The following is a 13,422-nucleotide window of genomic DNA, read 5'->3' as shown; positions in this document are numbered from 1 at the left end:
TGGAACTCACTTTGTAGACCAGGCTTTCCTCGAACTCAGAAATCCACCTGCCTCTGCCTCCCAAGTGCTGGGATTAAAGGCGTGCGCCACCACCGCCTGGCTAGTTAGTATTTTTCTAATGTGATGTTCCCCACCACCACCCCACTTTTGAGACAAGACTTCACACTGGCCTCAAATTCACTGATGGAATCCTCTATCTCTGGAGTGCTAGGAATGCAAGTATGAGCTACAATATCTGGCTTGTTTATTTTTAGATAAAAATCTGCAAAGCTGCTAGGTGTGATGGTGTATGACTTTAGTTAATCCCAGCACTTAGGAGACAGGAAGGAGGATCTCGGAGCTCAAGGATTATACAGAGACCCTGTCCCAAAAAGACAAAAACAAAACCAAAAACAAAACCCTGCAAAGTCATCTCAAATTTATTATATCTCACAGAGTAGGTGTCTTTAGGTTTCACCTCTCCTTGTGTACCAGCGATACTGAAAGATAACTTTCTTAGGAGGAAAGAACAAGCTTAGTTTGGCGATGTATCTCAGTATGTCACTACACTGTACCACCACACAAGACTACTTGATAGAACCACTACTATTCCTATTTGGCTGAAGACAGGGAGTGAGTGGGGAGGAGCTCCTGTAAGGTTAACATTAAGTCAGAAACCTCACAGCTTATACTCAACAACAAACACCTATACCACATAGCATAACGGTAAGAATAAATAGCAACATCATGCTCTCAATACAGATCAAGATTAGTTGGAACAAGCTCCAACATTCTCATTGAGTATAATAAAGTACCATAGAATAAAATACAGAGTATTTAACAGAAAAATCTGAAAAGCAAAGATATATATATATATATATATATATATATATATATATATATATATATATATATCCCATACTACTCATACTACTCATTAAAATTCAAAGAACAAAGAAATATTAGACTTTTAAAACAAGTTGTCCAACAGGATACTTCTAGAATATATATAAATACAGTGTTCTTTCTGTTTAAGAGCACCAAAGGTAAGTTTCTTTGTACTGTATAGAAACTAACAATGGACACCACTTAGTGAACTCTGACCCTAAAAGTCACAGTCAATGGTATATATCTATGGAGAATGTAAACCGTAGAAATGAAAACCCAAGGATCCAGCCAGCCAAATCAAAGAACATAGATACTGTCAGAATAATGTCAGAACTGGAGATACAGTTGGGTGTGAGGAATCTAATCCTGGTCCTCTTGCAAGAGCAGCAAGCACGAAGACATCTCTCAAGTCTATGACATCATCCTCCAGCACAAATAAGAAAGGTTTCTAACACTATGCTATATCCTCAACCATCAAAATTCAGTAAGGAGTGAGTATGCTGGGGCTGATGAGATGGCTCAGGAGGTAAAAGCACATGCAACCAAATCTGATAGTCTGCAGAATTTATCTGGTGGAGGGAACTGATTCCTCCAAGCTGCCCTCTGACCTCCAATATGCACAAGAGCACAAACATGTATGTTCATGCGCCCTTGCATGCACGCGCGTGCACACACACACACACACACACACACACACACACAATTAAGACAGCCAGGCCTGGTGGAATGCCTGGAATTCTAGCACATGGGAGGCTGAGGCAGAATTGTCTCTCATTTCAGACTCAAAGTCTAGGCTGTACACAGCCAGAGCTGTCTCAACAAGCCAGCAAGCAAGCATTAGCAACAAAACCATCACTTCTCTCAAATGTTTCCACTATGATGCCCATAAGTAACACTTTCCACTCTAGGCATTCATACCTCATTTTGTTGAAGACCTTACTTTTCAAGATAGTAATACGGTTTGCACTCTGCTTCAAATATAGTGACTTATTTAAATATAATTTTTGTTTTATTTTTGACAAGGTCTCACTCCTGGTTGCTTGTCTTAAAGTCAACCTAACTGTATTTGATCCCTATTTTTCAAATTTGGGTATGAATGCCTTTAGGGTACAAAGTGATACAATTTTAGGGCTTCTGAAACCAAACATAAAATTGATCATTTTCCTGGAGCGTAAATTATGCTAATTTAGGGTGTAGTGACTTAAATAATTTAGTCAGAAGTGACTTTAAAAAATTGAGCCGGGTGTGGTGGCACATGCCTTTAATCCCAGCACTCGGGAGGCAGAGGCAGGCGGATTTCTGAGTTCGAGGCCAGCCTGGTCTACAAAGTGAGTTCCAGGACAGCCAGGGCTACAGAGAAACCCTGTCTCGAAAAACCAGAAACAAAAAACAACAACAACAACAAAAAAAATTGATATATTTGCTAGGTGAAGTGGCGCATGCCTTTAGTCCTAGTACTGGGAGGCAGAGGCAGGCAGACCTCTGAGTTCGAGGTCAGACTGGACTACAAAGTGAGTTACAGAACAGCAAGTGTTAAACACAGAGAAAGCCTGTCTTGAACTTGAAAAACCAAAACGACAACAAAAGGGGGAAAAGTTCTAGTAAGCACTTAAATAGACTCATGCCAATTTACATAATATTAGCATCTGAAGTTTCCATCTCTATGGTAGGTGAGATGGCACAGTGGGTAAAGGCACTTGCCAGTAAGACTGATAAACTGAACTCAGTCCCTGGACCACATATAGTGAGAGAGAATGGTTCCCAAACTTGTCCTCTGTCCTCCACACATGCGGCACACCCCCACTTACAGACAAAACAAACAAATCTTGTTTTTTTAAAATGAACTTTGAATTCTAAATTCCTTTTTCCATTACACAAATGTACACAAAACTTTACATATTCCCCCCAAGGGTTAAAAAAAGATGTGCTTTTGTTTGCATGAAAGGAGGTAATCTTATATCAAATCCTACTTAGTTATTTAGAAGTCTGAGAGCGGAACAGACCCCCCCCAATGTTATCAGATCTTTTCCAAATACCCTATGATAATCCATTTTAATAGCAATAATTGATAATGACTATCATAATAAAAAGCAAACATGGGCCAGTTAGACTAACTCCGATTAATTAAGAAAAAATTTATCCCAGATTTATCTCCAAGATAAAAAATTATACCTATTCCATATCAAAATTATAAAACTATAAACTGTCATTCACCATTTCACATCATCTCCCAAAGGTCAAAATACATAACCCAAAGTTTTCTACAGAAAGACATCATACCTACTTTGTCAATCAACTAGTATACAGTACTAACAGTTTCATATCCAGGGTCTCATCACGTACTGTTCTTGCCTGCTCTGAATTACACAATGTGCTGCTGCATCTTCTATGCTCAAAACTACCCAGAAAATCCTCTAGACCCAAGAGGTGTCATTACATCACACTCCTACCCACCGTACCCCCAGAACTGGAGGGTGAACTTAGGTTCCTGAATGCTGGCAGGGATTACACCAGGCCTATTTTCTTTTTTATTTTCCCAAGGGTGGCCTTCAACTCATGGTTCTCCCATGTAAGGAACCACAGGCCTGCACCACTGGGCCTAGTAAGTCCCTTTATAAAGAGCAAGCAATGGAATAGGCACTTACCTCTCCGTGGCTGCAAAATCAGTTTGAGGAAGGACAACAGAACCCAGATCTCCAGTCCCTAGCTTTGAGTCTGTCTGCTAGTGCATCGTGTTCTTTGGTTCTAGATTTGTGGTCATTCTAAAAGAAAAACAGAAATCATTTCATGAAAATAGCAAATTCACATAAATACACCATACAGCTTTTAAAAAAGGAGAGAAAACTGAAGATTACTATGATTGGGGAAAAAAACCAAAACAAAACAAAAAACAATAGACTAGGTGGCTGCGATAATGAAGGCCTACAACGTTAGCACCTGGGAAGCAAAGGCGGGAGAATTGTCAATAGTCCAAAGCCAACCTGGGCTACAGACCAAGATCCTTTCTCAAAAACAACAAAACCCTACCACCATGCAATTGCTGCTACTATACTGACTGACTGACTCGTTCTATGAATGCCTGTCATGCCATCAGTACAACAATCATGTACTTTTCAGCCATTCACTGAATATATACAGATTAAAATGATCTGTGATTGTTAAAATAGTACTCCTATAATCATGGCACATATACTCAAACACCAAAAATTAATTCCTACAGTTGAAGTAACAATCTTTTAGTTTGTTTTCTTAGCTTCAGTCAACAGTGAGTAGTGTTTTTTTTTTGTTTTGTTTTGTTTGTTTTTTGTTTTTTGTTTTTTGGTTTTTCGAGACAGGGTTTCTCTGTGTAGCCCTGGCTGTCCTGGAACTCACTTTGTAAACCAGGCTGGCCTCGAACTCAGAAATCCGCCTGCCTCTGCCTCCCAAGTGCTGGGATTAAAGGCGTGCGNCACCACGCCCGGCCCAACAGTGAGTAGTGTTACTGATTAAGTTAGTCTGGATCACAAACTGGTAAGCTTATTATTACCGCATGAGACAGGAAGTTTTGCTGACCCTCGAAAATCCCCACACACAATGATCAATTAAATACTTGTTTCAGTGAAATAATGAATGTAATATTTTTCCTCCCTGAACTACCAATAAACTGCCATGTCTGAAGTAATGGTAGAATGAAATCTATCTCTACTTAAAAAAAAAAAGAGAGGGAGAGAGCCAGATCTAGTGACTCAGTAGGCAGGAAGATTCCTCCAAAGCCAGCCTCATCTATACAACAAATACCAGGATTGCCTGAGCTACTTAAAAAAGACGGGACACACACACACACACACACACACACACACACACACACACGGACAGAGAGAGAGAGAGAGAGAGAGAGAGAGAGAGAGAGAGAGAGAGAGAGAGAAAGGGGGGCTGGAGGGATGGCTCGGCAGTAAATAGCACTTGCTGCTCTTGCAGAGGGCCCAGGTTCAGTTCCCAATACCCACATGGTGGCTTACAATTACAACTGTCTGTAACTCCAGTTCCAGGGACTCTGACCCCCCTCTGACCTTCATAGGTACCACGTATGCACATGAGATAAATACATTCATACACACAAAAAATTAAAAATTCTTATAAACAACAAAGATTTTTTTAAAATGATATATAAAGTATGACAAAAAAATCTATCTCATAATTTAACTAGCTCAATAAAACTGATATAATACCTTTAAAATTCACGATAATAGACTGAGGAGATGGCTCAGCAGTTAAGAGCATTGACTGCTCTTTCAGAGGACCTGGGTTCAATTCCCAGCACCCACATGGGCAGCTCAAAATGGTCTATAACTCCAGTTTTAGGGGATATAACACCCTCACGAAGACATACATGCAGTCAAAACACCAATGTATATAAAATAAAAATAAATAAAATTTAAAAACAAATAAAAAAAAAACCAAAAACCCCTCAAGATATAGATATGGTATGACTCTTTGTTAGGAGGTAGCTTGCCATAAATTTATTTTTAATCCAAGAAACAATTTCATATTGAAGTCCATATTACCGAAGGGAATAGAATATACATTCCTGAAAAACATTTTTAAATTATTCCAGAGTAAAGACCAAGTGCATGAAAAATATATACTACTCCTGAAGTATATGTTAGTAGTCTATATACTGCTCCATCTTTACATTAAAATACTAAACCACTAAAACAACAACAACAAAAACTACTGAAAGTCCGTATGGTATTCTCTCCCAACAACATAGGGTGATATAAGCCTGTAATTCCAATACTTGAGAGGCAGAGACAAAGGCTTGGAGTTTGAGGCTAGTTTACTCTATCTACATCACAGTTTCTAGGCTAACCAGGACTATACTCTGCAACCTGTCTCACAACTAGCTTATTTTATCTTAAAAAAAAAAAAAAAATTAAAAAATAAAAATCAAAGAGATTTGTTTTTATTTTTTGCATGAGCATTTTGCCTACATGTACCTAAGTACAGGGAGGCCAGAAGTCACGATAGTGAATATCCCTAAAAAGGAGATAATGAATATCCCTAAACAGGAGTTAGAGATGGTTGTAAGCCACCATGTAGGTGATGGAACAGAAACTGGATCCTTGGTTCTGTTAGCAAGTGTTCTTAACTACTGATCCATTTCTCCATTTGCAGAGAGGGTTTCTTTTTGTTTTGTTTTTAGTATTGAGACAGGAATCATTACATGGATGAAGATGGTCTCAAACTCATGATCCTCCTGCCTTAGCCTCCTGAGTGCTGCAATTACAGGCTTGTACCACCACCATGCTTGGCTTTAGATGTTTTTGAAAAGAGATGATGGGCTATGACAAGTCTACATATCTGAGAGCAGCTATCTGCAACATTATACATATTTGTTTCTATTGTCCTTCCAAAACCTGGAAACTCTTAAGTTATTTGAAGGATTTTTTTTTTTTTTTTGGTTTTTTGAGACGGGGTTTCTCTGTGTAGCCTTGGCTGTCCTGGAACTCACTTTGTAGACCAGGCTGGCCTCGAACTCAGAAATCCGCCTGCCTCTGCCTCCCAAGTGCTGGGATTAAAGGTGTGCGCCACTACGCCGGGCTGAAGGATCTATTTTTATTAACAGTTTGAAGCCATCTCAAGCCAAGACATGTAAATAGGATATAAAGATGGCCAAGTCAGAGTTCCTACATTAAAGAAAAAGAGATGGTGCCTGTAAAGATGACAGTGTGGGGTGGCTGTGATGCTAGCAGCATCCCAGAAAAAAAGGCTCAAAAGGAAACTTTCTGCCAGTAAGTACAACTGTTCAAGATTCTGTCCTAGACTCCTCCCTACAGCATTGGTCAGCCACATATGGAGTCTGCCAAGGAACTCCCAAGCCAGTCATTAGTCCCAGTTGGGTTCCTTTAATTCTGGACACCCTTTTTAAAAATCTTAAAACTCTTTAGAACATACCTTAAGGTTAACTTTTGCACCTCTTAAATTTTCTTACAAGGTTGGAGAGACCCCTAAGAATTTTTCAACTACTCTTAAGTAAGCAGGATTTTCATATATGCAGACATTAGTGTAACTGTGTTACATTATTGATTTAAGTAAGTTAAATCCTTAGGCTGAGCAAGATGACTCTGTGGGTAAAATCTATTTCCAGGAAAGCCTAATAACCTGAATTGAGAAACCAAGTAAAACCCCAGGGTTTTAATCCCAACACCCAAGAGGCAGAAGTAAACAGATCAAGGGTGAGGCCAACCTGCTCAGTTCCAGGATGGACAGGGCTATGTTTACAGACACACACACACACACAAAAGAGTGTAGGGGAAGGATCTCCAAGAAGTCAGATGTGATATGGCCCAAGACTTCACTCTCAGCCCTTGGAAGGCAGATCTGTTCAGCAACAACCTAGTCTGTATAGCAAGTTCTAGATCAACCAGGGCTCCAAAAAGAAAGGAGAAAATGGACTCCCCAGTGTTGTCCTGACTCACACACACACACACACACACACACACACACACACAGACACAGACACAGAGGCTACTGAATGTGGTGACTCATGTCTTTAGTCATGGTTAGAAGCAGGTGGATCTGAGTGGGGAATCTAGTCTGTTCTACACTGCCAGTTCCTGGCTAGCCAGAGCTAAATAGTGGGGCACTATCTCAAAAACTTAAAAACCTTTTTTTTTTTTTTTTTTTTTTTTTTTTTAAATTTTTGAGACAGGATCTAAGTAGTGCCGGCTGGTCTTAAAGATCAGCCTATCTCTGCCTTTCAAGAGCTGGAATTAAAGATATGTGGCACTATATCCAACAAAAATAGGTTTTTTTAAAAAAGTAGTCCCTTTGGGTTATCTTGCATTAATTCCCCTCCTCCAATTTATTTTCCTTATAGAATTAGTTGTTTCCATTTTAAAAATCATAAGCATACAAAACAACACATTTCATGACATTGTCAAAGGAATCATTGTACTTTGCTAATATTTGCTATTTATTTGATCCAGTAGTATTGGGGACTAAATTTAGCCACTCAATCCTGCCCCTCCTAATTTAAATGTATCTGGATTCAAGCCTGTAATCCCAGGTATTTCGGAATTAGGAGGATTGAAAGTGGGAGGCCTACCTAAACTACACGGTAAATTCAAGGCCAACCTTGGCAACTTAAAGAGACTTTACCTCAAAACTAGAAAGGGGCTAAGGAAATACCTCAGAGAGCACTTGCCTAGCTTACCCAGGGCACTGAGTTCAAACCCCAGTGCTACAAAAACAAATTCCAACCACTCTTATCAGCTAAGGCAGTCTCATGTAGCAAAGGGTTGCCTTATATTTGCTACAAAGCTAAGGATAACCTTGAACTCCTATGTTCCTGCCTCTACTTCTTAAGTACTGGCATTCACTACCATTGGGAACTTGTGCAGCTTCTTTTAATAAACAAAATATGGCACTTGTCAAACACAAACTTGACAGTAAAACTAAAGAATAAATTACATAGTTTGGCCTAATACATTTTAAAAAGAAAGTTCTACAAGGTTGGCACTCTACACTACTACATTTAGTTAGCACAATTTTATTGTGAGAGAGGGTGTGGAAGAACATTCTGGAGAATTAAAAAAGGAATGAGGTGCTGCTGGAATGACTAAGAACACAGCTCAAAGGTAAAACACTTGCATAGCATGCACAAGCATGACAAAAAGAGTTTCATAAGATTTCAAAGTGTGGCTAGTGTGGTCTAACCAGCCAGAGAATCCTACGTTCATTTAAGGGAGGGCATAAAGTTTGGGGGGTGTTGAAACAGTTGCATACAATGTGGGTTGCCAAGACCTACAAACTGAAATCACACACAGTGAACAACACAATCTTAGCATCAAGATGACTGAAGCAAGTCGTTGGAGTACATCTTTAACCATAGCACTAGGAAGACAGAAGTAGGTGAATCTGAGTTCGAGGCCAGCCTAGTCTACAGAGTTCCAAGAACAGTCAGGACTACAGAGACAGTATGTGTGTGTGTTGATGTGTTAAAGCACCTCATTATCTTTTCTTTCTGAAAGTGTCAACCTAGATTTTTTTTCTCAAGAACCTAAGCCACACATCAGCGGCTAATTGGTAATAAAATCCGTGTCAGAGTGGGTACGAAAAGGTTACTCCAGCAATTTATCAATGGAAGCTTTTAAATGAAAAGACTTAAAGTCAGGATAAATACCCTGTTTAATTTCTTTTCCTATCTATGGACGCCTTGGAATTTTAGCTTTCTTAGTTTATCTAAACTCCAAAAAAGTATTAAGTCTCTTTGCTAATGTTTACTAATGCTAAACTCAATACAGGAAGTCAGATACTAAAGAGTAGTTACATTAGGCACAGATATTTATAAACCATCTGCTGCAAGTGACCCAGGATTCAATTACAACATCAACCCTCACATTTCATCCAACAGTCAAATTAGCAGTTTAGTCATGAATAAGTTCATTCTACCCGATTGGCGCATTAGATCGGTTTGCACAATCCTAGAGAGGGGCTGAACTGTCTTAGCCTAGCCCTAGAGCATCAGGTCCTGAGTGCAGGTCCTAAGTGGAGTTCAAAGTTAGAGTCAGGACATTTTAAATAGGAGGCAAACTCCAGCGTCGCCTGTACCATCACAACCAGTCCATGCTCCCGGATTTATGAGTTTATCACATCACTTGAGATGAGAGTGAAATTAAGTTTCAGTCCCTTTGAGATTTCTGAGCGCACCAAGTCTGACTGCTATCGTTTTAAAGGGCTGAAAGAGTGCGAATACAGCTGGAGAAAAACTATTTTGGTGCAGGAATTCGTGTCTTTTCCGCGCACCATTGGGGGCCGCACCGGTCGCGTCCCGCGCGAAGCCCTGGCGTGAGTTTGGGGGCGCAGCGGGGCCCGGCGGGGGCGGCGAGCGCGCGTTCCCCCGCCCGCTCGGGCGGCGTCGAGGCGCGAGCAGCTCAGCCAGCCTTGCAGAGGGAGCTCTCGGCAGCTCAGGGGTCCCCTCTGCTCGCAGCCGCCACAGCAGCGCCGCCTGCGACACTCGGCAGCGACGGAGACCGGCAGCGGGGACGCTCGGACTAGCAGAGACGAGAGAGCGCCCCAGCTGCCGGAGAAGCAACGCAGGGCGATCGGGTAGGTTCCGGGACTCGCTGGACTTGAAGATGGGGAGCCCGAGGCGCGTCGCTCGGGACCCGACACCCACACGGTTCCGGGACCTGGCTAAACGGCCGGCCGAGGGTTCAGAACCCCCCTCGGCGAAGCAAGCGGCGGCAACCGAGTCTCAGAGGGTCCAGCCTCGGTAAGGGGGTACCCGTCGCGGGAGGGGCGGAGGGCAGAGGGCGGGCCGTGGCCCGAAGATCAGCCGGGGCCAAAAACCGGCCTCGAGGGTAGAGACAAAGGAAGGAAAATGGAGTCGCCGAGCGCGCAGGCCTCCGTCGCCACCGCCGCCAGAGGCCTACCATGTTGGGAGGAGGGAAGCTTAGCGGGCGGGCGGGCGGGCGCGGAGGGGGTTGGCCAGGCCCTGGCGGCGGCGCCGGGCAATGGCGGCGGCCGCGCCGCAGCAGGGACGGTAGAGGGAGACAAACACCCCCCGGCGGCGGCGCTGGCGCTGGCGCCGGGCTGCAGCCAGCGCCGACCGGAGCGGCCCCATCGTGACACCTAGAGGCGGCCCGCGAAACCTCCTCCACCCCGGGCCCCCTTTACCTTCGCGCCACACCCCCCGCGGCGCCCGCTCCGCCGCCGCTCCACCGCTCCGGCCACCCGGCGTGCCCGGCCAGCTCCGCGTGCCCGCACCGGCTGCCGCTGGTCGCCGCTGCCGCCAAAGAAGCAGCTCCGCGCACGGTTTAATCGCTCCACAGGCTCGGACACAAAATGGCGGCGGCGCGGTGCAGTGCGCCTGCGTCGGCGCTGCCGGGGCCGCGGGTGCTGATAAGGGAAGAGCCGGGCGGGTGGGGGGGGGGGCCGGCCGGCGGCGAGGCGAGGGCGGGGGAGGAAAGGTGAGGGGAGGGGTTGGCGCGGGGCAGCATGGGAGGCGGCCCCCGGGCGCCAACTTTCAAAAGCCGGCGCGATGGCGTCACGGGGATGCGCCGCGAGGCGCGGCGTCACGCCGCACGCGCGCCCTCCCGCGCCCTCGCCCTCGCCGGCTCGCGCGTGGGCTCCGCCGGCGGCGCGGAGGCGGCCTGGTTCCCGTTGGGGTGGGGCTTCCCTTGGGCGGAGGCTGGCGGCTTCTGGGCCATCGGGTCTCCGCCTAGTCGCCCTGATTTCCTTAGCTCGCTCTTTTTTTTTTTTTTTTTTTTTTTAATTTCCCTCCGAGCTGCGAAGGGCGGGAGGACGACGGGGAGCTGAAGTAAGCGCGCGGGGCTGGGGCCGTGGGGTAGGGGGTGGTGTCGAGGAAACGCCAGGGTTCGGCCCTGCCCCGTCCCCTCCCCAGCTGGGTCCGACCCTGGGTTAGCTCTGCACCTTGTCCCGCCGCCGAGTCAAATCCAGTGAGTTCCCGCACTCTTCTCACTTCTCCGACACCCAAGATCGACGGCTAGGGGCTTCGCCCGGGCGTTGTAGACGTCTCCCTCCCAAGAAAAGGGCCTTAGCAAACCGAATGTGAAGTTAAGAGAACCGGGACAGAGTCACCTCAGTCCGGCGATATTAGCTGTAGTTGGCACCGTGAGCGTCTATGGTTTTCGAGACAGGGTTTCTCTGTGTAGCCCTGGCTGTCCTGGAACTAACTCTCTGTAGACCAGGCTGGCCTCGAACTCAGAAATCCTCCTGCCTCTGCCTCCCTAGTGCTGGGATTAAAGGCGTGCGCCACCATGCCCGGCTCCACTTAGGTTTTTAAGACTGTTGTATTTCGGTACCCAGTCGGTGGTACTTAATCCCTTCCCTTTCCAGGGAAGACCCTATTGACAGGTTTTCCTCCCCCCCCCCCCCCTAGCCTCCGAATGTGACTCAGGACTGTAGTCCCAATTCTCTTGCTTTAGCTGTTTGGATAACAAATGCACCTGGCAGCAAGCTTCTGCTCTATTCATAGACTTATCTAGGCTGTGTTGAGGGAATGCTGGCCCGTTAGCAATAGATATTGTTCACCCCCCCCCCCAAAGAATCGGAAAGTTAGAAGTATGTAAAATCCAGATGTTCAGATGTCAGCAACTAAAGCAGTTGTGTTTAAACATCATCTTGAGCCCTTTCAACCACTGTTGTGGAGCTTCCCGTCCATGACTGGACTTAGAGAAAAGATAGAAGAGAATGTCCAAGCTTAGAAAGAGGATAATAGAGAGGGAAGTAAACAGAAAGTCAAGTCTAGAGTGTTGGATTGTAGAATCCAAGAGCAGAAAGTAAGTTTGAGGCAGGAAGAGAGATTTCTCTATTCAAGTGCTGAGAGAGTTCAGCCAGGGGCTTAGCTGTTGAGTTTGTTACCTTGGAGATAGCTGGGAAATATCGTGGTGACTTTAGCTTGACACATATGGACTAACTGAAGAGGTTAGCCGCAGTAGAAAGTAAGGAAATACAGCCTGCATGAAGGCAGCCTGAGTTTCGCTGTGAGGGGAGCAGACACTGGGGGATGGGTGCAGAAGGGTGTGAGATCGGGGAGGAGTTTTGTTTTGTCTCCCCTGGGTGGTATTGGGCTCTGTCACTGAGCATCATCTCAACTCTGGGGATGTTTTAAAAGGTGGTAGAGGGGGTCAGGTGGTGATGGCTCACACATTTAATCCCTTGGGAAGTAGAGGCAGCCAGATCACTTTGAGTTCAAGGCCAGCCTGCTCTACAGAGGGAGTTACTTACAGGACAGCCAGTGCTACACAGAGAAACCCCGTCTCATGCTCACACACACACACACACACACACACACACACGCACAACCTAACTGAAAGAGATGGTATTATCCCCAAGCATTTTTATGAACCATCAGAAGTGATGGAGGGGAAAGGGAAGCTTGCTTGACCTTAAAGGACTGAAATCAATGGGAGGATGTATGGAGACCAGGAGAGATGGCCGTGGAGAGGAAGGCCCCATTCATTATAAGGGTAAAGGGGTGTAAGGGGTGTGCAAATGTAGGAGGGAGGAAACGTGAGTTCTTAGGACAGCCCTGCCGGGATAGGGTGCCCATTTAAGGCTTGGGATCATGAGTGTAAAGTTAAACCAGAGGGCCCAGTCTGTGCTTTTTCTCCAGTAGCAGTGTTTTGTCTATATGAGTGTTTTGCCTACATGTGTGTGTCTGTGTACCACGTGTATGCAGTGCCCATAGACGCCAGAAGAGGGGAGGTACATCCCTTGGAACTAGAGTTAACAGAATGTGATAATCCCCCATGTGGGTGCTAAACCTAGGTCCTCTGGAAGAGCAGCCAGTGCTATTAGCCATTAAGCCACTTTTCTGGCCTGCGTTCAGCTTCTTGAATACAGACATGTAAATAGTTTGGACACCCAATTTTTTCACTCTTAGCCCTAGTTACTTGCCTTATATTAAATACTGTTTTTTAAATGTGTGAAATATTTGAAACTTTTGCATACATTTTTTTTTAAAGATTTATTTATTTATTATATGTAAGTACACTGTAGCTGTCTTCAGACACTCCAGAAGAGGGCGTCAGATCTTGTTACGGATGG

General features: G+C 44.9%; 2 protein-coding genes across 6 annotated transcripts in view; one reads left to right on the top strand and one right to left on the bottom strand.

Moving 5' to 3' along the window:
* Ctcf (CCCTC-binding factor) overlaps positions 1–10,753 on the bottom strand; it is a 47,649-nt gene extending 36,896 nt beyond the window's left edge. For 2 of the 5 annotated variants that reach the window (XM_021220015.2, XM_021220016.2), the window contains exons 1-2: positions 10,528–10,753; positions 3,513–3,629 (exon numbers count right to left, since the gene is read on the bottom strand). The gene's annotated coding sequence lies outside the window, so the exon portion shown is untranslated. Of the gene's footprint in view, positions 1–3,512; positions 3,630–9,300; positions 9,322–10,527 lie in introns of those variants that run through there. The other 3 variants (XM_029532420.1, XM_029532421.1, XM_029532419.1) reach the window with 2 other exon arrangements.
* Positions 8,464–13,422, top strand: part of LOC110337347 — a 15,760-nt gene continuing 10,801 nt past the window's right edge. The window contains exons 1-2 of the mRNA XM_029532749.1: positions 8,464–8,486; positions 9,632–10,123. Of these exons, the coding sequence (XP_029388609.1) occupies positions 8,464–8,486; positions 9,632–10,123 (515 nt within the window). The remainder of the gene's footprint in view (positions 8,487–9,631; positions 10,124–13,422) is intronic.

Source organism: Mus pahari, chromosome 20 (assembly GCF_900095145.1).
Source record: "Mus pahari chromosome 20, PAHARI_EIJ_v1.1, whole genome shotgun sequence".
Lineage (NCBI taxonomy): Eukaryota > Metazoa > Chordata > Mammalia > Rodentia > Muridae > Mus > Mus pahari.
This window is presented reverse-complemented; position numbering and strand designations above follow the sequence as displayed.